The sequence below is a fragment of the Lathamus discolor genome, chromosome Z (genome assembly GCF_037157495.1).
Source record: "Lathamus discolor isolate bLatDis1 chromosome Z, bLatDis1.hap1, whole genome shotgun sequence".
Classification (NCBI taxonomy): Eukaryota; Metazoa; Chordata; class Aves; order Psittaciformes; family Psittacidae; genus Lathamus; species Lathamus discolor.
In genome coordinates this window covers 2837810-2865380 of record NC_088909.1, presented here as the reverse complement: position 1 = coordinate 2865380, position 27571 = coordinate 2837810, and the positions used below count along the sequence as shown (strand labels likewise).

Here is a 27571-nt window from a genome sequence, read left to right as displayed (position 1 = left end):
CAATGGTTGCCTCTTTGTGCACTGGGATAGCAGTGGTTGGGAAACCCACTGCAGCAAAGCTGGGTAATGCTGCTGCAGGACCCTGATGGGCTTCCCCCCACTGCTAAGTCCATTTGGGCAGAACATGATGGTTCAGTCTCTGCTGAACACACACACACGCGATGCTGCCTGTGGGTTTGCTGGCTCCAAAAGCAGCAGAGTTCACCCACCCATCACTCTTTAAACCGATACACCCTGTTACCTGGCCAGCCTGGAGCCAGCTTGGGTGCCACGGTGTCCATTGTGCACAAACTGGATAATGGAGCCCTGACTCTGCTTGCAAGGGCCAACCCTGCCCCGCAGGTTCGAGAGCAAAGCATGGCCTAAAAGCACCGTGGAGCAGCTTTGTTCCAGCAGCCAGAGGGTGAGGAGAGGACAGTGTGTCTCCCTGCAGGTGCTGTTTTGTACAGCTGACCATGGGGCACAGCCTTGGCTAGCTTAGCTGCTTCCCCTGGAGACAGGGTGCACAATGGTAGGTGTGTTTTCTGGCTGCTGCTGGACTTGGCCTGTTGTTGGCATGGGCTGCTGAGTCTGAAGAGAGCATCTGTACACTGTAAGGTGGTGCAGTAGGCTGGGTAGCGAGCTGTACCTTGGTGATGAGTGGGAACCTCTCAACTTTTCTCTTCCCAATAGGCTCTCGTGACAGGAAGGCAACTGGGAGACTCTCTTCACCCAAGCAAGAACGACAGAGAGGCCAGAACACGAAACCTTCTCCTGCACAGGCAGACAGGTCAGTGCCCTCTTGTTCTCATGGGTCAGGCTGGGGCTCATGCTTCTCTAGCAGCTCAGCCCCTCCTCTTGAGCAGCTCTGAGGCTCTCTGGCCATAGTTTCCAGTTGCCATGGAGGCACAACAAGAGGAAGGATGCCAGGCTCCCTGGGTGGGAGGCAGAGATGCGCAGGGGTTCATGTGGAAGCCACTGGCTAAGCTGTTCCAGCTCGGAAATGAGCAGGAGCCTGGGGGTTTTCTTGAGGTCAGTCCTAGCAAGAGGAGCCAACTGGGTAAGCTGCAAGCTCAGTTGTGCCAGTGCCTCTGCCTCTCACTAGCACTGTGTAGTGCTAATGAGGAAGAAAGTCAACCCCATCCTCCTGCTGCCACTCTCCTTGTGGCACATCGCTCAGGTGCCCTATTCCCTCTCTTCCATAGCCTGGAAGAACCTCAGCTGCTTACTCTGCTGCTGTGAGACATTAAATTGTGGCCCCTGCTTGAGACTGGGTGGTGACTGGCCCTGGCTTTGCACCTTCCCATTCCCTCCAGTGATGGGAGTCCACCTGCTGTCTAATTTCTTGGTGGCCTGCATCCACTGCTGGGAATATCCCTTTGCAAAATTGGATATGTGGCTCCAGGGTCTTTGGGCTGTGCTGCACTCACAGCCCTTTGGCTAAAGGGTTGTGGAGCACCCTATGCGGCACACGTAAAGCTTCCTTGGTCCTCCTTGCCCATAGCCAGGCAGTGCTGCTTTGCCTGTCTGTAGTGTCATCTCTCCAAGGATCTGTGAGCCAAGGGATGCAGCCCTGCCCCATGCCCCTGTCCCCAGCCTGGGGCACAAGTGAGCCTCAATTTCTGTGTATCAGAGCCTTCCCAAATCAAAACCTGTCCCTGGCTGCCACAGCCCTGTCCTCCTTCAGGCCCTGAGGTCCTGTTTTCTAGCAGTGTAGAGAAACCTCAGCCTTACCAGACCGTAGTGTGGGCCACATCCTTTGTTCTTGACCCTCACCTGCCTACTGCTGTTTGGGTTGGCAGTGTTGTGTGGTGGGTTTGGTGTTCCATTTGCCCAGACCCAAGGTAGTTAGGGATACATTGGTGCGCTCTAGGGTATCCCAGGGGTAGGTCTGTGTTTTGTTTCTGCTTGGGGCTGTTTGGGTCATGCTTGCACAGCCACACTTCTTGTAAGTGTAATATGAAAGGGTGGCATTAACAGAGGGGATGGTGACTCTCACCACTGACATCTGGCAGCAGCAGTGGTGCTTTCCCTAATGGTCCAAATCATTAGAGCCAGCCAAGGCCCACACTGTGCTCTCAGTGTGTCACCGAGCTGGTGGTGCTGCCAAACCCCAGCAGGCTTGTGCTTCCTGGTCCTGTCATCCTCCTTCCCCCATGAGAATGAGGGGAAGTAGTGGCCTATAGTGGGAAAATCCACAAGCCAATTGCCTCCAACCCGGTCATGACCCAGTCCAGGAAGAGCCACTGCTGCCGGTGGCAGGGACTGGTGGCTCCCGTCCGCCCCACTTGGGCTCAGCCACACTCCTGCAGCATCTCACAGCCCCAGAGTGCATCTCTGGGTGCTCCCCACAACTGCCACATGCACGCTAGGGCAGGAGCTGTTGGGATTTCACACCATGGCGATGCTTCAGGGCTGCTCTGCACTTAACCTGTGCTGCTTTCTCCTCTTCCCTTGTGTCCCTGCAAGCTCCCTTGTGTGTGTGAAACCCCAGTGAGCTGCTCACAACAGCCGCGAGCTGGCACAGCCCTTGGGAGCTGGGTTTAAATCTCAGGATCCCCTTGGAAGAATTGATCTTTTACTGTTTCAGCCAGTTTTCCAACCCCTGTTTCCTTCCACGGGCACTTAGAGCGATGCTTTCCACTGGAGCAGATGGCAACGGGGTGTGTATCCAGCGTGGTGTGCTGCTCCCTCTCACCACCCTCTCCAATCTCTTCCCTTCCAGGAAGCGCCAGCTCTCACCTCAGTCCAAGAGCTCCAGCAAAGTCACAAGTGTACCAGGAAAAGCCTCGGAGCCAGGCCCCGTGGGTGCCAAAGCGGGCAAATCCAGCACCCTGTCCCGACGGGAGGAGCTCCTGAAGCAGCTCAAGGCAGTGGAAGACGCCATCGCTCGCAAGCGGGCCAAAATCCCAGGGAAAGTATAGTGGGAAGCACCCTGGTGACTGTTGATCTTTTTATAACGAGTGTCAAAGCAGCCACGTTGGGATTTTGCAGTTCTGTCTTATTTTGGCTGCGATTCTTTTTAGGAGAAAAAACCAACCAAACCCACACAAAAAATACCCCCGAAACCACAAAAACCAGATTGAAGTTTTGTCAACCAAGAGACGCCTGCTCCAGGAGATGCCCCATGTAAATTATGCACAGAGGACTCCAGCCTCCCCCCGCGTTGGATGCTCTCAATGTTTCCTCTGATTCTCTCTGCCCTCTCTCCTCTCTGCTAGCCTTGAGTTGTATTCTCCTAGTTAGCCCTGCTGTGTGTTGAGTGTCTTCAGCAATGCAGTTCTATATACTGTGTAATGAGAGAGCTGAAAACTGCTGTGAACTGCTGGCAACATCACCTTCTCCCCTGCCCTTCCCCTCCAGGAACAAAAGTATATATATATTCTTGACTAAAGTCTCATTGGAAAAGCGACCTGTCTTTTATTTTGAGCAGCAGAATGTCTTAGTTGATTTCAGGAGAAGCCCTGAAGGTGTTGGGGGCATGTCTGTCTAACAGAGAGGGTCCTTTTCCTCTTGGGTTTTTATTTTCCTCCCCCTTTTATTCCCTTTTTTTTTTTTTTTTTTTTTTGAGGGATTTCCGTGAAATAAAGTATTTTGATAACCACTTCTTTTTCTTGTTCTCTGTCCTCCCGCTCCCTTGCCTTGGGGGACCTGTGCCCCCCCAGCTTCGAGGTATGTAGTTTGCCATGGTCTCCTGATCTCCCTACAGTTGCATTGATTCTGCTGACACCAAGAACAGCCCCATGGAGCTGGAATTGCTGCCATGTTGCTTAGGGGGAGTCCTGTGTCCCTTTGATGCAGGTGACACATACCCTGGACCCCCTGGTTGCCCCTGCACCCACTATGGAACCAGTATCCCACTGGTATTAGATGGTGATGGGGGGCTCTGTGGGCTGGGCTTCACTTGGTGTAATTTGGGGGTGCCTCTGGGTTTATCCAGCCTTTTCTGGGGGTTTCCCCTGTGTGCTGTGATGGGAGGTTCTGCCCTTGCTCCCAGTATGGAACCAGTACCCACTGGTATTGGATGGTAGGAGTAAAACCCCTCTGCAGGCTGGGCTTCACATGGTGTAATCTGGGGATGCCTCTGGGTTTATCCAGCCCTTTGCGGGTCCCCAGTTGTGTGCCTTGTGCCTGTCTGCTTGGGCAACGTTGCACCTTAAATATCACTGCTGAAATGGGTGCAAATCCCATGGTTTTGGTTAAAAAAAAGCAAAGAGTGGCTATGCCTGGTCCTGTAAACCTTTCACAAATTCTCAGTGCTGTTTTTCACACTGTACTGGGAGTACTGGGCTGCTATAGGGTTAAAGCCTGAGCCGTGACCCCTAATCCTTTCCCTGGTGAACCCAGTTCAGCAGGAGGTTGCTTATGGAATGATCCAGGGAAAACAACCCTCTGCTCATCCCTGGGCCAGCTCCCACTGCATCCTCCCCTTTCTTCTCATCACCATCATCCTGGCATCAAGCAGGATGATGGTGCTGGACCGGGCAGCATCAGAGGGGACAATCAAAGCCACTACCCTTTCCAGTGTTGCCCAATTTGGGATTTCTACTCCGGGAACGTGATGGTGATATCACTGTGGCGCTTACGCAATGGGGCCATGGCCTGAGGCACAGGGATCATGTCCCTATGGGTCACGGGGGGGACTGGTGGATGGGTACCCAGGGCATCCTGTGCCCGCTGCAGCGGGCACAGGATGCCCTGGGTACCCATCCACCAGTCCCCCTGCAACCCATACCCCGCATTCCCGCATCACTCCATACCCATTATAGGCAGCCAAACCAGTCAGCACCCCTTTCCCTACAGGTCTATACATGCTTTATCACACACACCAACCCCCTTCCATTCCTCATCCATCTTCCAACCAATTTTAGGGATGCCGGGACTCCATTTCCGGGCTGGAACACGCGGGATTGAGAAGGAAGTATGACAGCCTGCGGGGAGGAGGAAGGAGCTCCGGAGCTGGAGTTTCCAGGTGTGTGTACATCACCTGCCCCAGCCCTATATAAAGGAGGCAGCAGCGGAGGTGCTGCCACTCGGCCACCTGCATCCCAAGGGTTCGGAAGGGATCCCCCCCCCATACAGCATCCATCACCGTGTTCCTGTGCGCTCCTCATGGTAACAATGGGAATGGGGTGAGGTTAAAGGGAGGGAGTGTGTATTGCAGGGGGGTGAGAACACACGTGTGTGTTAAGGGATCTCCGGTTTGTTGCATGTGTAAATACACACGTGAAGCGTGTGCTTGTACATTGGCTGGTGGCTGCTGCTTTTGCACGTGTGTGTATGTGTATGCAGGGGGAATATAGTGCTCTGTATGTAAGGTGTGCACAGCCCCGGGCGCATATATAGTATACATACAATGATAAACGTACGTGGTTCTGACCAGTGTTGGCATGTAGGGAGCACAGTGCTGTATATGTATAGGGTGCTCACAGCTCCAGGCACATACACTAGTGATAAACACATATGGTTCTGACCCGTGTGTGTGTCTATGCACACTTAGAACTGTAATGCAGCTGTGTGCAGGTGTGCTGGCAACACGCGTGTTTGCACATATGCACCCATGCACGTATGATGGTGATAAGTGCATGTTTCTGGCTGGGTTGTATGTGCCCTTGGGAGGGTGATTCAGTTGCATGCAGGTGTGGTGGTAACCTGTGTGCTTGCACATACGTGTATTTGCATGTATGCATGTGTGCTGTTACCTGAGTGGGTACGTGGATGGAAGGAGTCTGTTAGGGAAGCGCGGCTCTTTGGTGTTAGGAAACCTTTCCCTGAGGAAGCTGTGAAACCCGAGCTGTGTTTTCTGATGCGGGTGAAGGAGATGAGGTTTCCATCGCTCAGATGTGCTGCAGCCTGAGACCCGTGCTCCTCCAGCCCAATGGCCTCTGCTTACAAAGGGGCGTTTGTTGACAGAGCACACAGGCTGAGACCACTGCGTGTGTGTACACACGTCTGTATGTGCATGGAAGGGTAGCAGGGGCATGTGTGTGTATGACGTGCACACTGGTGCTAATGTATGTTTTACACACACATGTTCTGGTATCTTTGTGTGTATGTGCTGATAGTGTGTATGTGTAACTACACGTGTGCTGGCACTCTCTATACACAGGGTATTCTGTGTGTGTGTATGTAAATGTATATGTGTGTGTGTGTGTACACACATGTATAGGGCTGGAGCAGCTCTGCTCTGGAGCCAGGCTGAGAGAGCTGGGCTGGGGCAGCCTGGACAAGAGAAGGCTCCTGAAGGGGAGACCTGAGAGCAGCTCCAGTGCCTAAAGGGGCTGCAGGGAACCTGGAGAGGGGCTTGGGACAAGGGCCTGTAGGGACAGGCCAAGGGGAATGGCTTGAACCTGCCCGAGGGGAGACTGAGCTGAGCTCTGAGGCAGAAGCTCTTCCCTGTGAGGGTGCTGAGGCGCTGGCACAGGGTGCCCAGAGAAGCTGTGGCTGCCCCATCCCTGGCAGTGCTCAAGGCCAGGTTGGACACAGGGGCTTGGAGCAAGCTGCTCCAGTGGAAGGGGTCCCTGCCCGTGGCAGGGGTTGGAGCTGGAGGAGCTTTAAGGTCCCTTCCCACCCAGCCAGGCTGCGCTGCCACAGTTCCATAGGTGTGTGTATGCAAACACAGATGAGAGCTGCCCCTTGGCAGCAGGGGTGCACACACGTGTCCAGGTACCGTGTGCGCGCATCCCCATGTGCTGGCGCTGCGTGTGCAGGCACACGTGTGCTGATGCTCTGCGCATCCAAACCCATGGCACTGAGGGCCCTGGGGAGGCAAGGGTGCCGTTGGTCTCTGCTCCGTGCCGCATCCCCATGGGGGCAGAGGTGGGTGGTGGGTGTCCCGCACACACGGGTTCCCCGCTCTGACCCGGTCTCTCCCGCAGGGCTGGCTCGCTGCCCTGGCCCTGCTGTGGACCCTGGTGCCGTGCCGCGGCCTGCGCCGCCCCGTGCCCCATCCGCACGTGCCGTGCTACAGCGCGGGGGACCTGCGCGACGGCGAAGCCCCCGCGCCGCTGCTGGGCCGCAGCCTGCGCTGGGACCACTACGTCCCGGTGCAGTTGGTGCCGCAGCTCGAGCGCCTGCAGGACAGCCCCGGCCACCGGCGGCACCGCCGGCACGGGGAGCACGCCTGCCCCGCGCTGCAGCTGCGCACCGGGCTGCACAGCGAGCCCCACGAGCGCTCCATCTCCCCGTGGCGGTACCGGTGAGTGAACCCCCTCATTGCGCTGTGCCTCCGGCTCCTGAGCATCCCTTCAACACCGGCATCACCTTCCCTGAGCATCCCTTGAACACCAACATCACCTTCCCTGAGCATCCCTTGAACACCAACATCACCTTCCCCGAGCATCCTTTGATCACCAGCATCAGGTTCCCCAAGCATCCCTTTAAACACCAACGTCCTTGAGCATCCCTTGAGCACCAGCATCACTTTCCCCAAGCGTGCCTCACCTACCCCTGGTCAAAGGGGATGGCTTGGGGTGCACAGGGCCTCACTGATGATGCCACCCATTCCCCCCCCACACAGCATCGATGAGGACGAGGACCGGTACCCGCGCAAGCTGGCCTTTGCCGAGTGCCTCTGCAGCGGCTGCGTGGACGTCAAGACGGGCCGGGAGACGACGTCGCTCAACTCGGTGCCCATCTACCAGACCATGATGGTGCTGCGGCGCAAGCCCTGCCCGCGCCCCGCCAGCCCCGGCCTCGTCACCTTCGAGGTGGACTACATCAGGGTGCCTGTGGGCTGCACGTGCGTCCTGCCCCGCACCGGGCGCTGAGCATCCACCCGCAGCTCCCGTGGAGCCCCATAGCGTGACCGTGTCACCGCATCCACCCCGACCCGTGCTTGTTTTAGAGCACCCCCTCAACCCCTCGCCCTGTTATTTATGTTATTTATGAGCCTTGTTGCTGGGGATCCCCTTTTTAACCCGTTATTTATTGCTGATGCCACCACCAAGGCTGCAACTCCAGGGCCAGCATCACCCAATGGTGCCCATGGCCCTGCAGCCGGACCCTGCGAGCGCTGCCCGGGGGCTCGCTGGTTATTTATTCCCCCCTCAAAAATCCTATTTATTGTCTCCTCTGTGTGTGCTATTTAATACTGGCAGCCTGCAAATAAAGGCCGACACTCCCAGTATGCTCCCTGCTCTGTTAACAGCTATGGGGGGCACACTCACGGGTGTCCCATTAGGTGATGCTCGGCATCTCCCAGCCCCACTGCACTGGGTAAAGCACAGGGGGGGATGCAGGGGAGCCCCATCCCCGTGGGGGGGGGACCAGCCCTGTGCCCGCAGCACCACCCGCAGCTGTCCCACCGCACCACGGGCCCAGCGGCCTCTGCTGGGGACACCCCGTGCCTGCAGCACCCCATTGCAGTGTGAACCCGTTACCCCTTGTTCCATCACTACAGCCCCTAATGAAGAGTCCCTCCCCAGCATCCCTATAGCCCCCTTCAGATACTGGAAGGCTGCTCTGAGGTCCCCACGCAGCCTTCTCTTCTCCAGGCTGAACAGCCCCAACTTCCTCACCCTGTCTCCATACAGGAGCTGCTCCAGCCCCTGAGCATCCTCGTGGGCTCCTCCGGCCTCGCTCCAACAGCCCCACATCCTAATGTCGAGGCCACCAGAACCCGGTGCTGCAAGTGGGGGTCTGACAGAGCAGAGCAGAGGGGCAGGATCACCCCCATGACCTGCTGCTCGCACGGACGGGGCACGTTCAGTCTCGGCATCGAGCAGCAGCGACCCCACATCGCACCCCCATCACCACTGAGTGGAGCGGGGAGGGAAATGTCCCCCCACTGCCAGCGGGGTCACCCCAGGCTTTGGGGGCTCCTCTGGGCATACCTGGGGTGCAGGCCCATGGATGACCGTTCACATCCACCCCACCATTGGGTCCATTTATGGGGGTACAGGATTATGTGTGTCCTCCCCGTGTCCCCTGTCGCGTTACCCAGGAGGGATCACACTGCACCGTGTTTGCCCATAACTGCACTGTTTGTCCTTAAACACCACTCAATGGTCCTACTAACCCCCCTCCAATCCATACCCATCAGCAGCAGCCCCTCCAGAGTGGGAAGCAGGAGCATCCAGTGTCTTTCCCTTTATTGCAACCGCACAAGTGACAAAAAGCAGCAAGAGCCAGTGTGGAGCGGAGCTGCTGATCCCCATCATGGGGAGATGGGGATCTCCTGGGGAGCTGGTGTTCCACAGGGATTTGGGGATCCCGGAGAACTGCGGCCTGCTTGGAGAGCTGGACCCCTCAGGGAGCTGAGCATCACTGGGGATTTGGGGATAGCGGGGAGCCCAGGGGGAACTGATGATCCCCAGGGATTTGGGGACCGGGGGAGCCTATGGGACCTGGAGATCCCTCATGGAGCTGAGCATCCCTGTGGATTTGGGGATCCCCAAGAGATGGGGAGCCCCTGGAAGCTGGAGATGCCTCATTGAACTGAGCATCCCTGGAGATTTGGGGATCCACAGGAGATGGGCAGCCCCTGGGATCTGGAGACCCCACATGGACCTGAGCATCCCTGGGGATTTGGGGAGCCTGTGGAAGCTCGAGATGCCTCATTGAACTGAGCATCTCTTGGGATTTGAGGATCCACAGGAGATGGGAGCCCCTCAGAGCTAGAGACCCCATAGGAGCTGAGCATCCCTGTGGATCTGAGGACTCCCCAGGAATCCCAGGGAGAACTGATGATCCTTATGGATTTGGGGATCCCAAGGAGCTGTGGACCCCCTAGGAACTGAGCATCCCTTAGGATGTGAGGATCCACAGGAGATGGGAGCCCCTGGGACCTGGATACCCCCCAGGACCCGAGCATCCCTGTGGATTTGAAGATCCCCATGAGCCGAGCACCCCATTCCCCCCCCAGCAGCCGCAGTACATTGGAAAGCAGGAGCACAAGCAGCAGCAGCAGCAGGAGGGTCCCCCCCTCCATCACTCAGCCTCCACGGGGATGGGGTTCACCTGACCCCCCACCTCCGCTGGCTGCTTCCTGCGGGCATCCGGGGGGGGCCGTGGTGGGGGGTTGCTGGGGGGCTGCTTGAGGGTGCTCCACATGTGCGGCCGCTCCCGGGGCTGCTGCTCAATGGGGCTCCACTCCTCCCCACGCACCGCGGCCTGCAAGGACGGGGTGGGGGGCATTGGGAATGGGGCTCCTCCAATGGGACCCCCCCATAAACCTGCCCCCCGTCCCCTCTGCACTCACAAGCAGGTAGATGCCACTGGCGATGCCCAAGCAGACGGTGCCCAGGATGGTGGAGAGGAGGAAGCCGGCGGGGACGGCCAGGCTGTGTGTGGACATTGGATGGGTTGGAAGGGGCTGATCGGGGGCTGCACCCCGATCCCGGCCCCATACCCCACTTACGCAGCGTGCAGGACGGCTCGGATGTAGTAATTCCTTGTGAGGGGTCCAAAGAGCTTCACCACCGCTGTCAGGTACCTCTGGCCACTGCAAAGCAACAATGGGGGGTCAGAACCCGGGGGATACCCAAAGGACCCCCATTCCATGCTGTCTGCCCATGGGATACCCCAAGGAACCCGTCCATGGGATACAGCCCTGTTCCCATCCCATCGCTCCCAACCCTGGTGTCATGTCCCTGTGTTTGGGGGGGTACCGGGACCCCCAATTACAGCGATGGGGGGGCACCCCACTTACCACCTCTCCATGGTGGAGCCCTTCTTCCTCTTGCTCCTCGGGTACTCAAGCAGGCAGACCAGGACACCTGCAGCACTGGAGGGGGGGGTCAAGGAAAGGGATGCTCGGGGGCAAGATGACTCCACAGGTACAATCCCAACCGAAAACAGGGCAGGGAAAGAAGGACTTGGGCCCCTGTTGGGCAGGGGGTGGTGTCTCCTGCTGTCCCTGCTGATCGGGGCAGGGATTTCCCACTCCCGGGCATCCTCTCCATAAGGATACATGGCATACGCCGCGAAGTACCAGCCCTTGAACTGCCCCGCCACGGCCACGATCCCACCCGTCAGCATGACTGTGGGGCAGAGCGGGGATGGTGGGTCCCTGCTGGGGACATGGCATCCCAACCCGGGATACGGCACCCCCAGCTTGGGATACGGCATTCCCACTGGGATACAGCACCCCCAACCTGGGATACGGCATCCCAATCTGGGATACACCACCCCCAATCCAGGATATAGCATCCCAACTGGGATACGGCATCCCAACCCAGAATATAGCACCACAAACCGGGATACGGCATCTCAACCTAGGATACAGCACCCCCAACCTGGGACACAGCATCCCAACCTAGAATATGGCACCCCAACCCAGGATACAGCATCCCAATCTGGGATACAGCACCCAAGCCAGCATATAACCCCTAACCTGGGATACAATACCCCAACACGGGACACACCACTGCAACCTGCAATACACCCCCCCAGTCCGGGATACAGCCCCCTAACCCAGGATACAACCCTTCAATCTGGAATACTGCCCACAACCAGGGATACAGCCTCCAAAACGCAGGATGCACCCCCCCAAACCGGGACTGTGGTCCCTGTACCCCAGCACGCGGGGAGCCCCAGGACCGAAGGGAGGGGAACCAGGGGGACCCAAGGATGGGGCTGACCCCATGGGGGAGGATTTTGGCACCGTGGCCACTGCCCGCCCCACACCCCCGTCCCCCCCCCCGTCCCCCCCCTTCCCCGAGCCTTGCCCTGTGCGGGAAGGAAGCCTTGGGGGGGGGGGGGGGGGGAAGAGGAGGAGGAGGAGGGACCGGAGGGGGCTGATGAGGAAGAGGAGGCTACCGCCCAGCGCAATCCCAACGGGACTGCACTTTGCGACCGGCCCCGCCGCCTCCTGCTTGCGCCATCCCGGAAACCCCCGGCGCAGCCCCGCTCCTGCACCCCCCAAACCCTGCACCCCAAAACCCCAGACCCTAACCCTGCAGCCCCCAAACCCTGATCCTGCACCCCCAAACCCTGATCCAAAACTCCCAAACCCCGATCCTGTACCCCCCGAACACTTCACTGCGCAAACCCAGCACCCCCCAAACCCTCCACCCCCAAACACCACCCCTAAACCCCCACATCCTAACCCTGGACCCCCCAAACCCTGCACCCCCCAAACCCTGTACCCCCAAACACCACCCCTAAACCCACAGATCCTAACCCTGGACCCCCCAAACCCTGCACCCCCCAAACATCACCCCTTAACCCCCAAACCCCTAATGCTGCACCCGGCAAACCCTGCACCCCCAAACCCTGCACCCCCCAAACCCTGATCGTAAATCCCCCAAACCCTGCACCCCCAAACCCTGATCCTGCATCCCCCAAACCCTGCACCCCCCAAACCCTGCACCCCCAAACCCCCAGACCCTAACCCTGCACCCCACAAACCCTGATCCTGCACCCTCAAACCCTGCACCCCCCAAGCCTCGCCCCTGGACCAAAAGCCCCTGCACCCCCAGACCCTAGCCCTGATCCCCCACTCCTCCGCACCCCCATCCCTGCACCCCCCAAACCCTGCACCCCCCAGACCCTGATAACCCAGACCCTGCACCCACTGCCCCTGCACCCCCCCAAACCCTACCCGCGACCCCTCACTCCTCCGCACCCCCAAACCCTGCTCCTCGCCGCCCCGCACTCACTGAGCCCGGCCGCCAGCGCCTGCTCGTTGGCCCACATGGCCCACTCGATCTGCCCCATGGCTCCCCCGAGCCCCTTCGCCTGCGCTCGGCCCGGTTCGGGTGCCCCCGATTCGCTTCGGGTGCCCCCGATTCGCTTCGGTTCCGTTCCCCGCGGCCCGACCAGGAAGGCTGATGCGCAACCAGCGCTGGCCACGCCCCTTCCCGGAAGCCACGCCCCCTTCTCGTAGACCACGCCCCCCACAGGGACCCGCTCCAGCCCCTACCCAGGGGTCACGCCAGGACACAGCGATCGTGCACCGGGGGGGCACGGGACGTGGGGGGGGATGAGGATGGTGCAGGGGGGTCCGGTCCAGGGGGACAGGATCAGCCCTATGAGGGTCACTGGGGGGAAGAGGGGCCATGTGGGGTGACGAGGGGGATGCTGAGGGCCAGGATCAGCCCCAGCAGGGATATCTGAGAGAAAGGATCAGTCCTGCAAGGGCCATGGGGAGACAGGATCAGCCCTTCAAGGGATACAGGAGGACAGCATCAGTCCTAGCAGGGACAGCAAGGGGGGAAAAGGGAACAGAAGCAGCCCTCCGATGGACATGGGGTGGACAGGCTTCCATAGCAGCCTTACAGTGTTTGAAGGGGGCTACAAGGATGCTGGGGAGGGACTCTTCATCAGGGACTGTAGTGACAGGACAAGGGGTAATGGGTTCAAACTGAAACAGGGGAAGTTTAGACTGGATCTAAGGAGGAAGTTCTTTACTGTGAGGGTGTTGAAGCACTGGAATGGGTTGCCCAGGGAGGTTGTGAGTGCTCCATCCCTGGCGGTGTTCAAGGCCAGGTTGGACAGAGCCTTGGGTGACATGGTTCAGTGTGAGGTGTCCCTGCCCATGGCAGGGGTGTTGGAACTGGATGCTCCAACTCTAACTATTCTATGACGCTATGACAGGGGAAGGACAGGGGCCCCATGGGGTGACAGAGGCTGTGCAGGGAAGACAGGATCAGCCCCAGCCTGGCAGGCAGAGCCATGAGGATGAACCAGCCCTGTCTCATGTCCCCCACCCCAGCACTGCCTGTGGAGCCTGGGCACCCCAGAACACCACTGCAGAAGCTCTATTTCCTTATAAAAGAGTAAAAACCAGACCCGGGGTCACAACCTGCCCAGGGCTGGGGACAGCTTCGCACCAGGGTGGCACCGGCAGAGCCCCCTGGCACATCATGGTTGTCCCTGGCGGTGTCACCAGGCTCAGGCTGTCCGGCGGGGCAGCCCATCTGCTCCCAGGAGGTGCTGGCTGGGGTCGTCCAGGAACTGGGGTCCAGGGCCAGGCTGTGGGGCAGGAGATGGGTTAGGGGCACCAAGGAGCTCCGCTGCCTGCAGGACAGCCCTTTGGGGCTGGGGGGACAGCTCTGGGCCCCACAGACCTCAAAAGAGCACCCCACGGGTTATGCCCATGGGAACATGTCTAAGGATGGGGACAGGGATGGGAATGGGGTCCTGTGTACCCCTGGTGATGGGGATAGTGGCTCATGCACAGCCCTGCGGATGGGGACAAGCTCTCACACACCCTCACCGGGATAGGAATTGGAACAGGGTCCTGTGCACTCTTGGGAACAGGGGTGGGGTTCTGCACACAACTCTGAGGATGGGATAGGGTCTTGTACACCCTGGGGGACAGGGATGGAGTTGTGTGCACCCCTGGAGATGGGGTGCTGCAGACACCACTGTGGATGGGGATAGGTCTCACATAATCCCATGGAGACAGGGACAGAGTCCTGTACGCCCCTGGTGACAGGGATGGGGTCACACACACACCCCTGGGGATGGGAATGGGGTCCTATGGACCCTTCAGGACAGAGATGGTGTCATGTGCATCCCTGGAGACAGAGTCTTGCAGACGCCCTGTGGATGGGGTCTCACCTAACCCAGAGATGGAAATAGGGCCCTATACACCCCTGGGGACAGGAATGGGGTCTCACACAGAACCCTGAGGACACGGATGGAATATCATGCACAACCCCAGGGGTGTGGATGGGGTCCCATACCCAGCCCTGGTGATGGGCAGACGGGCTCCCCTGCCCCACGCTCCCCCCAGCCCCATACCTTGGTGTGTAGGATGTACCGGACAGCCTCCGGCATTGGCTCAGCCACCACAGCCGCGAGCAGCTCCTCGGGCAGCGAGGCCGAGCTCACAGGGAGCCCGCGCACAAACCTGCAGCACAGCGGAGCCGTCAGCCCCTGCCACAGCCCCACCACCCTGCGCCCCACAGCGAGCCATGGCATCGCCCTTACTGGTCCCCGTTGGTGGCAGGGGGGAAGCTGCGTTTCACCACCTCCACGAACTCGGCCACGGTGTCGGCCAGCATGAAGATGACGGCGTTGGGGCCAGCATCAAAGGTGTATGCTACCTGTGGTGAGATGAGACCCAACATGGGGTGAGGGACCACAGCACCGGAGCACACCCAGAGCCCCATGGGGCCAGCGTGGGTACCTTGATGCACCCATGGTGGGCATTGAAGCGGTGTGCTAAGGCGATGATGTGCCGCGAGATGTCATTGAGGTAGAAGATGGGGGGGAAGGTGTCGAGGCAGGTGGCATGGAACTGGTTGCTGTCCTGCATGGTGAGCTTCCCAAAGCCCTCGAAGTCCCGCTCACGGATGTGCCGCACCATCAGGGCCAGGCGCTCCGGCACCACCACCTCTGCACGGTGCTGCCGTGATTGGAGCCGTGGTCACCCTAGTTTGGTGACACCCACAGCACCCTGTGGGGTTCACTCAACACCCCCCATGCTCCCTCAGTGCTCCAAAGCATGGAGAAATACCATCCTAAGGGAACCAGGACCCCAAACCCTGCCTGCAGGTAGCTGTGCTGGGCAGGATTGAGCTCCCTACCTTCAGCAAGGGGCTGGTGTCCACACTGGTCTGCATCCCTGCTGTGCTGCCAACCTGCTTCTTCTCACCACTGACCTGGGGCGGGGCAGGGGGAGCACAGACAATGGGATATAACACCCACCCATGAGCCCCCATCCCCAGCAAGGGGCACCCCCTGATCCCAAAGCCCCAAGCCCCAACAAGGGGCATCCCCTGATCCCCAAGCCCCAGCAAAGAGCATCCCCTGATCCCCAAGACCCAACAAGGGGCATCCCCAAGCCTCCAGCCCCAGCAAGAGGCATCCCCTTATCCCCTGCCCCAACAAGGGGCACCCCCTGATCCCCCCAGCCCCAGCAAGGAGCATCCCCTGAGCCCCCAGCCCCAACAAGCAGAATGCACTGATCCCGAAGCCCCAACAAGGAGCATCCCTTGATCCCCAAGCCCCAACAAGGGACACCCCCTGACTCCCCCAGTCCCAGCAAGCAGCACCCCCTGATCCCAAAACCCACCAAGGGGCATCCCCTGATCCCCTGTCCCCAGCAAGGAGCATTCCCTGATTCCCAGGATCAGCACCCACATAGTGTTGGGGTGCTCCATCATCATTGCCAGGGGGTGGTGGTTACAGCCACACACCCCGTCCCCAGCCCCTCACCACCAGGACGAGGACCCTGAGCTCGGGCCAGTGCGTTTCGGGGGCCACTTGCTGTGCGATGCTGTCCCTGCCGTCCGGCCGTTCGCCCCGCTGCCACTGCACAAAGCCCCCCAGCATGCTGCGGCAGGCACTGCCCGAGCCGCGCCGCGCCACCTCCGACAGCTCGCCCTCCACACCGTACAGCCGCGCCAGTGTGGACACTGCAGGGACAGGGACGGGGTCAGGATGGTGGGGACAGGCCTGGGATGCGGTGTCCCCCGTGTCCCGGCTCACCCACCCAGGCAGGCGTAGCCAGCAGCGGAGGATGCCAAACCGGCTGCGGTGGGGAAGTTGTTCTCGGTGGCGATGTGGACCTTGTAGGAGAGGCTGAGCGCGGCCGTGTCCTCCGTGCTGCTGCCGCGGCGCTTTCGGGCCAGGCGCCGCACTGTGAGGGACAGAGGGAGGAACTGGGGTTGCAGTGGTGAGCAGTGCTCCCCGGTAGGTGGGATGGGATGGGGGACACTCACCCTCCCGCAGGCAGGCCTGCAGCCGGGGGTGCCCCACATCCGCCTCCTCCCCATTCAGCCATAGCCGGTCCTCCATGAAGTCCCGGCTGGCAGCGGCTGTGGTGGTGGTCTTGAGCTGCAGGGAGATGGGAGGGTCAGTGCAGTTGGGGGGGTCCACAGTCCCCCTGCATGGGATGGGGGACAGAGGGGCCCGAGCCTGGTCCTGACCCCATCCCAACCTGGTCCTGGTGCAGCGTGACGCTCAGAGAGGAGTTGATGGGCAGGATGAGGTCATTGTCCCGCTTGCCCCCTGCAAGAGAGAGCACAGCACAGCTCAGCACAGGCAGGTACCGCACCACATCGCTCGGCACAGGACGAGCAGGGTCTGGAAAGCCTTTGAGACCATCAACCCCAAACATTACCCCACTGCCCCATGGCACTGAGGCCTCGTCTCCACGGTGTGTGAGCACTTGCAGGGCCGGTGCCTGCAGCCCTGCCCTGGGCAGCCTGTTCCAATGCCTGAGCACCCTCTGGGGCAGGAATTGTTCCTCAGCTCCATCTAAACCTGCCCTGGGGCAGCTTGAGGCCGGGTCCTCTTGGCCCATCCCTTGCTCCTTGGAGCAGAGCCCAGCCCCACCTCACCACAACGGACCCATGAGGTCCCCCTCAGGCCGGCACGGCCCGGCAGCGCACCTCAGCTCGCTCCCCCCCCCGACCCCGGCCCGCACCGGGTGTCCCCTCGCCGCCCCGGTGGCGGTGGCGGCCCGGCGGCACTCACAGTACTTGATGACGGCGATGTTGACGGGCGCCGTGCAGGTCACCGCGGACACCGACATCGCGCTGCGGGCGCTGCGGCCGCGCTGCGGGCGGCATCGAGCTCCGGCCCCGCACCATGCACGTCAGCGTGGCCTGCGGATGGCTTCCGCCTCGCTATTGGCTGATGCCCCAGCGCCCGGCTCCCCGTATCCAATGGCAGCGATCGGACCACGGTGAAGCTCCGCCCCACTCCGCGCCCTGCCGGCTCTGGGATCGGCGTGCCGGGGAGCCATCTTCGAGTCGGGAAGGGGCAGCGCATGCGCAGTGTCGGCAGTGCGGCGCCAGTCCCCCCCCACCAGTGCCCCTCAGTGCTTGAGTGCTCCCAGTGCCCCCCAGTGCTTCCAGTGCTCCCAATGCTCCCCAGTGCTTTCAGTACTCCCAGTGCCCCCCAGTGCTTCCAGTGCTCCCAGTGCCCCCAGTGCTGTCAGGGCTTCCAGTGCTCTCAGTGCCCCCAGTGCTTCTAGTGCTTCCAGTGCTTTCAGTGCTCCCAGTGCTCCCAGTGCCCCTCAGTGCCCCCAGTGTCCCCAGTGCCCCCAGTGCCCTCAGTGCTCCCCCAGTACTCCCAGTGCTCCCATTGCCCCCAGTGTCCCCCAGTCCTGCCAGTGCCCCCCATGCTGCCAGTGCCGCCCAGTGACCCCAGTGACTCCAGTGTCCCCAGTGCCCCCACTGTCCCCAGTGCCCCCAGTGCCCCCGAGTGCTCCCAGTGCTCCCAGTGCCCCCCAGTGCCCCCAATGTCCCCCGTGCCCCCAGTGCCCTCAGTGCTCCCTAGTGCTCCCAGTGCCACCCAGTGCCCTCAGTGCTCCCATTGCCCCCAGTGGCCCCCAGTGCTTCCAGTGCTGCCAGTGCACCCCTGTGCTGCCAGTGCCCCCCAGTGACCCCAGTGACTTCAGTGTTCCCAGTGCTCCCATTGCCTCCAGTGCCCCCACTGCCCCCAGTGCTCCCCAGTGCCCCCCAGTGCCCCCAGTGACCCCCAGTGCCCCTAGTGTTCCCTATCCCCGCAGTGTTCCCAATGCTCCCAAAAGTCCAAACCCCAGTTCTCCAGTGTTACTGCAATGTTCCCCACTCCCCCATTACCTCCAGTATCCCTGATACCCCAGCTCTCCCGGTTATCCCAGCACCGCCCCAGTGTCTCCAGTGTCCCCAATACTTCTATAGTACATCCCATCCCAATGCTCCCAGTATCTCCAGTGCTTCCCCAGTGCTCCCAGAGCCTTCAGGATCCCAGTGCCTCCAGTGCTCCCAGTGCCTTCACAGCCTCCAGTGCCCCCAGTATGCGCTGTACCCCAACATCCCAGTGCCCCTCCACTGGGCCCAGTGCCCCCAGCATCCCTCCAGTGCTCCCATTCCCCTCTCAGTGCTCCCAATGCCCTCAGTACAGCAGGGGCTGGGTGGCCCCATTCAACCCTATGGGCACCCCCAACCCGGACCCACCGCCTGTGTCACCCCCCTCCTGTGGTCACTCATTGCAGCATAAAATACCCCCAGCTCCGGGTGTTGGGGGGGATGTGGGTGACACCGTGGTGCCTCCCTGGGGGCAGGACAGGGGTCCCTGGCCCCACATCCCGGTATTTATAGGCATTTTCCATGGGTGGGAGCAGAGGACTCGGCACGCGGCTATTCCGGGATGTGGGATTCTTTCCCCTCAGCTGTGGGACCCGATTTAGCATCAGGGATGCACAAAGCAGCTTCCTCTGGCACCCACCTAATCCAGCCTGGGCCCCCCCTCCATGCCCTTGGCACAAGGGTCCCCACCACCATGTATTGGGGTAGTGGAGGCCATAGGGATGGCACTGGGAACCCCGTGGTGGGGATAGTCCCACTGTCGGCATCCAGACACTGGCCATGCCATAGGGATGCTCAGGGCCACTTGTGGGGTGTCCTTGTCCCCACCATCTCTGCCATCCCAGCCCCATTCGGTCAGGCCAGACCCCAGCATGGCACCAGGGTTCTTTTTAGAGGCCCTGCTGCATCTCCCTCCAGGCTGGGAGCTGTGGGGATGCAGGACAGGAGGAAGATGCTCTACAGAGCACATAGAGGGTCCAGCAGTGAGATTCCAGATGGATCCTGCCCCAGGGCTGGTGGGACACGATGCTGGTAGAGCAGGGAAAGCCGTGCCAGCAGTAAGGAACACATGTCCTTGGCTCCTGTGTCCCCACACCGTGTCCGTGTGTTGTGTCCCCGCAGGCACCAGTAGGTGCCATAAGGACTTTGTGCCCATTAGCACAGGGCCAGCTGCTTGCAGGTGAGGGGACAGTGCTGGGAACAGTCATGTCCACAAGTACTGCCACCACAAATGGGACCCCACTGCCTGGAGCATCCCCGTGGCATGAGGTGGGACAGGATGGAGCAGACCCTCGGCTCATGGGGACCCCCAACACCCCTTCTCCCTGCAGGCACAGGCAGACATGGTGCTGCTGGTGGCCACCATTGCATGGCCACACATCCATTCCCTCTGCTGCCGTGCCCTCCTGGCCCTGGAAGGCCTCACAGGGGCTGTTTGGGGGGCAGATAAGGGGGTTCCTCAATGTCATCAGCCCTGGCCATCGTGTCCCCAGGACTTACACTTGGGGGAACAGGAGCGCTGGGACAAGGGTGAACCCTGTACCGCTCCTAAGGGACACCAGTGACTGCTCCATGGATCGGTCCCTCCTCACTGCAGGGATTGGCTGTGCAGAGCCAGCCCATGTCCCTGGAGAACCCCGATGGGGCTCGGAGCCAGGACACCTCGCTGGGATACCCGGGGAAGGAACACCCAAAGTGGTGCCCCAGCCAGTGGCCAGGGCGGCTCCAGGGACAGGACATGGTGCCAAGCGCCCTCCCCATGTCCTGCCTTCGAGTGCCAAGGATGGCAGGACACAGAGCTGGGATGTGATGGGGGGATCCCCCCAGCAGGTTTGGCAGTGCCTGGCTCTGGGATCAAACAGCATTGCTATTAACAGGAGGAGGTGACAAGATAAGGACAAAGCTGCAAAGCCAAGCCCTGTGTTTGGGAAAGGAGAAGCCCAAGAAGCCAGGATGGGGGGCATGCACCCCACGGTCCCATCCCGCATCCCAAAGGCACAGCACTGACGGCACAAGGGAGACCAGGCGTGGATGAAACTGCCTTTACTGAGAAAAATGGTTTGCTACAAATACATTATTGATCTGGTTCTTCATCAAAAAACAGTAAAAGTTCTGGATATGCAAAAAGTCACAGGGAACACACGGACGAGCCACAGCGGCATTCCCGGCACATCCCGGCCAGAGCGGTCCCCATGGGGAGAGGCAGGAGCTGCCTGTGCAGTGCCTGCCTGCGCCTTAAAGTGCTTTACAAAAGCAGCTCTTGCTCCCCGGCTCTGGCGCTGTGGGGCAGAAAGGAAGAGGAAGGAAGGAAGAAGACAAGAGGTTAACAGTGCTGTCCCAGAGGCAGGGAGCTCCCTGCAAGTGAGAGCCAATGGAGGCTGCTCCAGGATATGAGGGTCCCAGCTAGAGATGGGACAAGGAGACCCTCGTGGGTCCCTTTGGAGATACCAGTGCTCCCCATCCCACCAGGGCCATGTCCCTGGCCAGGCAGGTACCAGCAGTGCTGGTAGGAGAAGACCCCATCCCTCCTCACTAGGGGAGCAGAGCAGCTCCAGCCCTTTCCCTGCCCTCTGCCATAGTCTCTACATGCTCCTCACAGAGGCAGCACAGGGAACTCACAGCCCCCAAACCACCCAGTACCATTCAAATCAAAGGTGAAAACCAGGACAGTATTGCTAGCGCAGAGCTGGAGCCTTGGATAAACCAAGCAGGGACATGCAGAGGGATTGCTCTCCCAAACCTCTCCCCTGCAAACCCTTGCTGGAAGGTACCGTGCATCACAGCTCCTTCACCGAGAGCCCCGGGCTGATCCAGTCAGTGGTGAGACCACAAAGGGCAGCAGGGCCCCAGTGCAAAGCTCCTCTCCCCAAGCACCAGTGAAAACCCTCCATAAGGGACATGATTTCTGCTGCATGGGGGGGCACGCTCAGGCTGGCAGCAGCACAACCAAGGCCTGCAGGTGGAGATCCCACTTCCACCCTCTCCCAGCCCAGCAGAGCAAACCCCATCAAGCAGCAGGCAGGGAGGGCAGACAAGAAGGGGACACGGAACAGGACAGGTCACCAGGATGCTATGGAGCATCTCTTGGATCAACATCTGTCCCAGTGTGCCCTATTCACAAGGAAAGGGAGATTCAATCCCTTATTTCAGGGGGACAAGATGTCCAGTGCTGGGTTAGGATCCCGCACAGGCAGACATCCCTCCTGCACACCCATCACCCACAGTCCGGCTGCTCCATAGTGAGTGCCAGCACCCCACAACTAACCTGCCTGCTCCTTCACAAACCGAAACCACACTGAGCAGTGCCGTGGAGCAAAGCCTGTGAGGGCTCAGCCGTCCCATGCCTGACCACGAGCCCTGGACAGGGTTAGCAGGTGCTGGAGAACACAAGTGATGCTGCAGCTCCTCAAAAAGACAGCCTGAAGAGGCAGCCAAAGAGGTGCTACTCTGACCCAGCCTGTTCCGCATCACAACATGCCAACAAGGGAAGGGAATGGGCCAGAAACAGCCAAAGAGGACATCCAGGCACATCCATCAGTCTGGGGTCCGGCTGCTGCCTCCCACCTGATTTCAAATCCACAGTGTGTGTTTGTGTGTTTGGGGTATTTTTTGTTTTAAAAATAGACTTTCTTAATAATGTTCCATAAAAATACTTGTCCTCAGTGTCGGATATTGCAGTGTGAAGAGTTAACAGCTTCTGTTTCTGCTCTATAAAACATGGAAAAGGCATCACGCTGATTCATGTAGAAAAATGCAAGAACTCAGTATCACAAGAGCCGGTACAAAACGGGGAAGGTGAGTTTCACTGGATGCCATTGCTGTGTACTCCTCCAAACCCATTGTCAGCATGAGCACAACCATCCTGCCCTGGGATTCAGCCTGGCCTGGACAGCAAAGGAAGCAGCACTGGGGACGGGACAGATCGATGTCTCTGGCAATAACCTTGTGGAGTTTCAAAACCCAAAGGATGCTCTGTGCCGTTTTCTTCCTTTCCACAAAGGACATGGATGACTGCAGGTTCCAACTAGGGCATTTCTGCATTAAATGCATCCAGGTTTGACGTACCTATTCAATTGCAACAGAGAGCATGAAGACAAACGGTGCCAAAAAGCATCTAATAATAAATAGATCTGGACACAGGTATATACTCTGTATATGGGTATGAAATGCCTAATGGAGGAACGATCCCATCCCTCCGGTGCTGACTCCTCTCTCCTCCCTGCATGAAGTCTCTGCTCACTCACCGGTCCAGCGCGACACAAGGACACTCCACCTTCTTAAACAAGGTGGGACGTGCACAGAGAGGAGAGGGAAGAGCAGCAGCAGCGGGTCTCCAGGGGGTTGATAAGCTCCATGCCTCCCCAGTGGGAAGGCTGAGTGTGCAAAAGGGGGTCCGATGCTCCCCAGTCACCCTCAGTTCTCGGACAGTGACAGTGCCAGGGCTGCCTGCAACGCTGCCTCCTCGTCGATGTTGTAGTCCTAAAATCAGAGAGGGGTGGTCAGAAGTGGTACAGCCAGGACACAGATTCTACATCAAGGATCAAAGAGTCCTTCCTGCTCTTTATGGTGACACCGAGCCTCCTACTCCTCTGGCACGTGGGTCCCAGGAATGCTGTGCTGTTCGGGGCATCCTTTGTGCCCACAGTCTCTCTCCAGCCTGGAATTTGCCAGCACCAGCCCTGCTCTTAGATGTGGTGGAGGGCAGGGACGAAATATGCCCATGCCAGCAGCTGTGGCCAAAGGGAAAAGCTTTCTAGCAGGGTCACAGGTTTCTCCGTCACTCCAGTTTGGGTTTATACAACACAGTGATCGCTCCCTAAGTGGGGATATTTCTCTCTAAGTATTTGGAGGTTCCTTTCCCCGACTTCTAATTGGAATGCAATAAAGGTATGACGCTGACACGACCTCCCCTCAGTCCCTGCAGCCAGGTCTGTGCAATCACACCCTCATTCCCATTCAGGAAGGGTCAGCAGCTCCCCAAGAGGGGATCCATGGACACTGCTCACCTACAGCGGCCAGACCCCCCCCAAGACTGGGCAGCTCCCCTCCCACTGCTTGTGAAGCCTCAAAGAAAAGGCCTTTGTTTTACAGCTCCTCAGGGGATGAGTTTAATGGAGCACATGGAGGAAACAGCTCATCTTCATGGTGCAGTAACATTTTCCTCCTCCTTCAGAGAGGTTTTCCAGGTGGGTCTGATGGGGATCAGCTTGAGTTCTCCCAGGGCAAAGGGGGGAGCTCAGCCCCACAGCTGTGGGGGTCTCCTGAGAGGGGCTACATGTTCCTCCCACAAAGCCTAGAGGAGGATCTGTCCCCTTCCCCTCCAGGCTGGGGAAAGATGACCCCGTTTCAGTTCAGGTACTCACCACAAAGGTGTCATAGGAGAACTTGTGCCTGTGGAGGAGGTGCTGGAGGAAGTTGGCGCTCTTGTAGCTGGGGTCCCCCCAAGGCATGGCTGAGCAGACCGGGCACACCTGCAGAAGGCAGGGACAAAAGAGAATCATGACCAATAGGCACAGACCCTTCCATCTCTTATCTCCTGAAGAGGGGAGTAGCACTCCCCCTGTTTCTGACAGAGTGTGATCTGCAGAGGATGTGCTAAAATGGGCGACCCTCACCCCCACAAGCAGATCTCTTGGTGCTCAGAGCCTCTGGCACATGGCCCAGCCTGCTTTTAGGCCACTGACAAGTTACACACACATGTGAGCACCTCTGAGACAGTGATAAGCTGCAAGTTCCCTGCCTTGGTCAACCCAGTGTGGATGGGGAGAGGAAATCCAGCACCACCCAGGTTGATAGCACATGGGGATGGAGGCAGCTCATCCTAGAGAGCCTCTTAACAAAACAAACAGGGGCAGGTCCCCACCTCCCATCAAAGGGATCTAAAACAAACTAAGCCAGCTGAAAACACAGCTCTGCATGCTGGTGGCCTCGGATGCAGCATCAGCTACGGTGTATTTGGATTTCCAGGAGTTACCCTGCACAGAACCAGCCCCTCCCAGCATCACTCACCACTTTGTTGGGGTCATTGCGGTGGTTCTCCATGCAGTGCTTCACCAGCTCCTGCTGGTCCAGGTTCCGGGCCCCACAGTACGGGCACACGAACGTCGAGCGATTGGGAATGTTGCTAAGGAGAGCAAGGGTGAGCTCAGATCCCCCAGGGAAGGACTGGATTGACTCCTTCCAAACTAAGCCAGCCACCCCCTGTGATAACCAGGCATAGCAGAAACTAGCCCAGCCCATTCCCACCCCAGCTGCAGGCTGAACCACCCTGGTTTGGTCAGTCCCTCCTCCCACTCCACACTCTGAAACACAGGGCAGACAGGGGCTGCAGGTGACAGGAGGGAAACGGTGCTGATGTTTCTCCCTCTGGTTTCCCAGAGGAAAGTAAAACCCATGTTCGGATTTTAGAGCTTGTAAGGGACCAGAGTGACAGTGCAGCCCAATAAGGAGGGATGCGTTTCCTTACCCGATACATGGCAGTACCTGGGAATAGGCTGGGATGTGGGGACAACTGGAACGAACTTGGGGCAGTTGGCCATCTGCTCCTGCACCTTCGTGCAGGACGAGACGTGTGAGCGCATCTTTGCGAGGGTCACCTGGAGCACAAGGAGGGAAGAGAGGTTCCTGTCAGCTTCCAGACAGTGCTGGAGCCTCTGCCACAGCTCAGGACAGCAGTTTTGGCCAGCCAGGGCAAACACTGGGCTGTGCAGGATGACCCACACCACTGTGGAAATGCTGCACCAGCACATTCTTCTTTGCAGGATGGAGATCTGGGGCCACATGCTCACTGCACATATCCCCAGAGGTCACACACAGCCACCTGGGCTGTGTTACTACATTAGCTCCATTTTGCTTTTCAAAGGAGGACCGGCTGACAGGCAGAAACCCCACACTGCTCTGACACTGTCGAGGACTGTCCCTGGGTCACAGCCAGGCAGTTACAAGAAGATCCCCAAAGTTAACGGGAGCCAAGAAGCGCATCAGTGGAGACACACCAGCCAGTCCCAGACCAGACTGCCCCAGGCAGGGCCAGGCCATGCTGCTGGTTCAGCTTCCCCACAGCAGCTGGGATTGCAGCACCTTAAGCAAGAGCTAAAACCTTACCCTCATTTGGAGCGGTGCTGGTTTGCCTCAGCCTCTCCTGTGTTGCAGGGAAACCTCAGCCTGCTTTTGAAGGTCCCCACTGTCTAATAATAGCTCCAGTCTGCTGACAAAGGCAGCTAGGAGAGAGTGCCTTCATCTCCACGCAGCCCCGCTTGCAAGGCTCATGGCAGCAGCAGTGGCACTATGGGGACACCAGACCTCATGTGCGCAGCATGGGGCCACACTGAAGAGGGGACACCCTGAACAGAGGCCCCCACAGTCCCAACCACCAACAGCAAGCGACCTCCAGCTATGGGACAGGCAGCATGATGGGTATGGGCAGCCTTCCCCTGTGAGCTTTACCTTCTTGCTGCAGCCTCTGCAGGGAGCCTTGTAGGATGAAAGCTGTTTTTCCACGCTGGAAGCCTTCTCCACCTTCTTGGGATCGAAGGGCATGCGGCAGAGCGGGCACAGAGGGGATGGCACTTGCAGGCAGGGCTGCAGGCACTCCCCACAAAACCTGGGGGCACAGAGAGTGGCACTGAGCAACCTGATGTAGGGAGGAGAAGGGGGACCCCAGCCCCAGGACACCCCAGGCTGCAGAGCGGCCCCAAACCCCAGGGATCAGCATCCTCACTGGGAGAACTGGGGGCCTGGGAGAGGGTGCAGGGGGGGCAGGCACTGCTGAGGCACTGAGACCTGAGGCTGGGAGTGGATTTGAACAGAGCCAAACAACAACTGGTGCTGAGCATTGAGGCCATGGAGGAATAAAGGCAGTGAGCACATCAGAGCCCGGTTCACCTCCTTTCAAGGTCTTTACGCCTGCAGCAGCACGGATGAGAAATCAAAGCAGTGGAGAGGAAGCACAGAAAGGGACCCCCAGGCACAAGGCAAAGCAGCTCCGTCCCCACGAAGTCAATGGTCACAGCATCCCCATCCCCTCCGCTGCCAGCCCAGCTCACATCACCCACAACAGGGGAATGAAATGCTGCTGCCGAGGCTCTGCTGAGGGGCAGCCACAGTGCCCCACGTCACTGCCATCACCCCATGAAGCACCCCCAGCCCCAAACGTGCTGGAGATGGGGGGGAAGAGCCAGACCATACAAGGAGAGATGGAGATGCCCCAGGGACAGGATGGAAAAGGGGGACAAGCAGACCCCTGCTTCCCAGGGCAGCGCTTCAGCCTTTCACCATGGACCGGGGGCAATGGGAGCAGTGCACAGCACCTGTGCGGTCAGGGCAGGATTGCCACCCCAGTTGGCACTGGGAGCAGGGTGTGGGGGGGCACTGGGGGCAGGAGCCAGGTGTGGGCACAGCAGGACAAGGTTTAGGTGATGCTGATGCAGTAAGACCCTCGGGTGCACACAGTGGGGGAACACCGCAGCACCCAGCTCCCCAGGAGGCCAACGGGCTCCAGGATGGGGGCAAGGCACCCGTTGCTGATGGGAGCTGCTGGGGGGCCCGGTACCGGGCTGCGGGGGGGGGGGGGGGAGATGGAGGGTGCCGGTACCGGGCTGAACGGAGAAGGAAGAATGAGGGTCCCCGCAGCAGGGTGGCAGGGGGGGGATAGGCGTCAGCTGATGGAGGTCACCGTACCGGGAGGGGGCGGTGGCATGGGGACACCGGTACCGGTGGGATGGGGCCGCGGCACCGGGACGGGACCGGTGCCGGCCGGGTCACGGGACAGAGACCCCGGACGGGTCCCGGTGCGCGGGGGGAGCGCCAAGCGGGCGCTGGGTCGGGCCGGGCCGGGGTCCCCGCCGCCGCCACCGCCGCCCCGGTCCCCGGCTCACGTGTGTCCGCATCCCGCGATGCCGACGGCGCGGTGGAACACCTCGAGGCAGATGGGGCAGCTGAACTGCGCCTCCAGCGCCTCGCCCGCGGGGCCGGCGCCCGGGGGCGGCCGCGGGGGCCCGCCCGGGGCCTGGGGCCGCTGCGCCGCCGCCACCAGCAGGCTCCGGAACATGGCGGCGGGGAGGCGGGGACGACGGCGGCGGCGGGCCTTGCGGCGCGCTGCTGCGTCATCGCCCTGCGCC

General features: G+C 59.8%; 5 protein-coding genes across 11 annotated transcripts in view; 2 read left to right on the top strand and 3 right to left on the bottom strand.

Annotated features, from left to right (window-relative positions):
- ZC3H18 (zinc finger CCCH-type containing 18) overlaps positions 1-3583 on the top strand; it is a 48483-nt gene extending 44900 nt beyond the window's left edge. For all 4 annotated transcript variants that reach the window (XM_065662179.1, XM_065662178.1, XM_065662177.1 and 1 more), the window contains 2 exons: positions 673-769; positions 2705-3583. In XM_065662179.1, coding sequence (XP_065518251.1) covers positions 673-769; positions 2705-2903 — 296 coding nt within the window. In that variant the 3' untranslated portion in view covers positions 2904-3583. The remainder of the gene's footprint in view (positions 1-672; positions 770-2704) is intronic.
- Positions 3584-5024: 1441 nt separating this feature from the next.
- On the top strand, positions 5025-8020 carry IL17C (interleukin 17C). Its single transcript, XM_065662460.1, has 3 exons — positions 5025-5094; positions 6858-7177; positions 7499-8020. Exons 1-3 carry the CDS (start codon positions 5092-5094, stop codon positions 7746-7748), a joined length of 573 nt encoding a protein of 190 aa, XP_065518532.1. The 5' UTR covers positions 5025-5091; the 3' UTR covers positions 7749-8020.
- Positions 8021-9054: 1034 nt separating this feature from the next.
- LOC136005217 (cytochrome b-245 light chain) lies at positions 9055-12696 on the bottom strand. Its single transcript, XM_065662508.1, has 6 exons — positions 12582-12696; positions 10892-10961; positions 10631-10705; positions 10340-10423; positions 10181-10262; positions 9055-10092 (listed from the first exon to the last, which is right to left on the bottom strand). Exons 1-6 carry the CDS (start codon positions 12637-12639, stop codon positions 9910-9912), a joined length of 552 nt encoding a protein of 183 aa, XP_065518580.1. The 5' UTR covers positions 12640-12696; the 3' UTR covers positions 9055-9909.
- Positions 12697-13307: 611 nt separating this feature from the next.
- On the bottom strand, positions 13308-17419 carry MVD (mevalonate diphosphate decarboxylase). Its single transcript, XM_065662507.1, has 10 exons — positions 17353-17419; positions 16814-16884; positions 16596-16710; positions 16367-16513; positions 16090-16289; positions 15459-15533; positions 15059-15277; positions 14860-14975; positions 14671-14779; positions 13308-13896 (listed from the first exon to the last, which is right to left on the bottom strand). Exons 1-10 carry the CDS (start codon positions 17408-17410, stop codon positions 13816-13818), a joined length of 1191 nt encoding a protein of 396 aa, XP_065518579.1. The 5' UTR covers positions 17411-17419; the 3' UTR covers positions 13308-13815.
- Positions 17420-20480: 3061 nt separating this feature from the next.
- RNF166 (ring finger protein 166) lies at positions 20481-27501 on the bottom strand. 4 transcript variants are annotated; one of them, XR_010608801.1, is made up of 7 exons: positions 27329-27501; positions 25899-26055; positions 24936-25048; positions 24462-24576; positions 23816-23923; positions 22697-22931; positions 20481-22517 (listed from the first exon to the last, which is right to left on the bottom strand). XR_010608801.1 is itself a non-coding variant. In XM_065663143.1 (6 exons), the coding sequence occupies exons 1-6, from the start codon at positions 27499-27501 to the stop codon at positions 22866-22868; spliced, it is 732 nt and encodes a 243-aa protein (XP_065519215.1). In that variant the 3' UTR covers positions 20481-22865. The 4 variants fall into 4 exon arrangements, 3 of the variants coding, with proteins under 3 accessions (XP_065519215.1, XP_065519216.1, XP_065519217.1); XM_065663143.1 differs by having other exon boundaries at positions 20481-22931; XM_065663144.1 differs by having other exon boundaries at positions 20481-22931; positions 24919-25048; positions 27329-27426.
- Between the last annotated feature and the right edge of the window lie 70 nt (positions 27502-27571).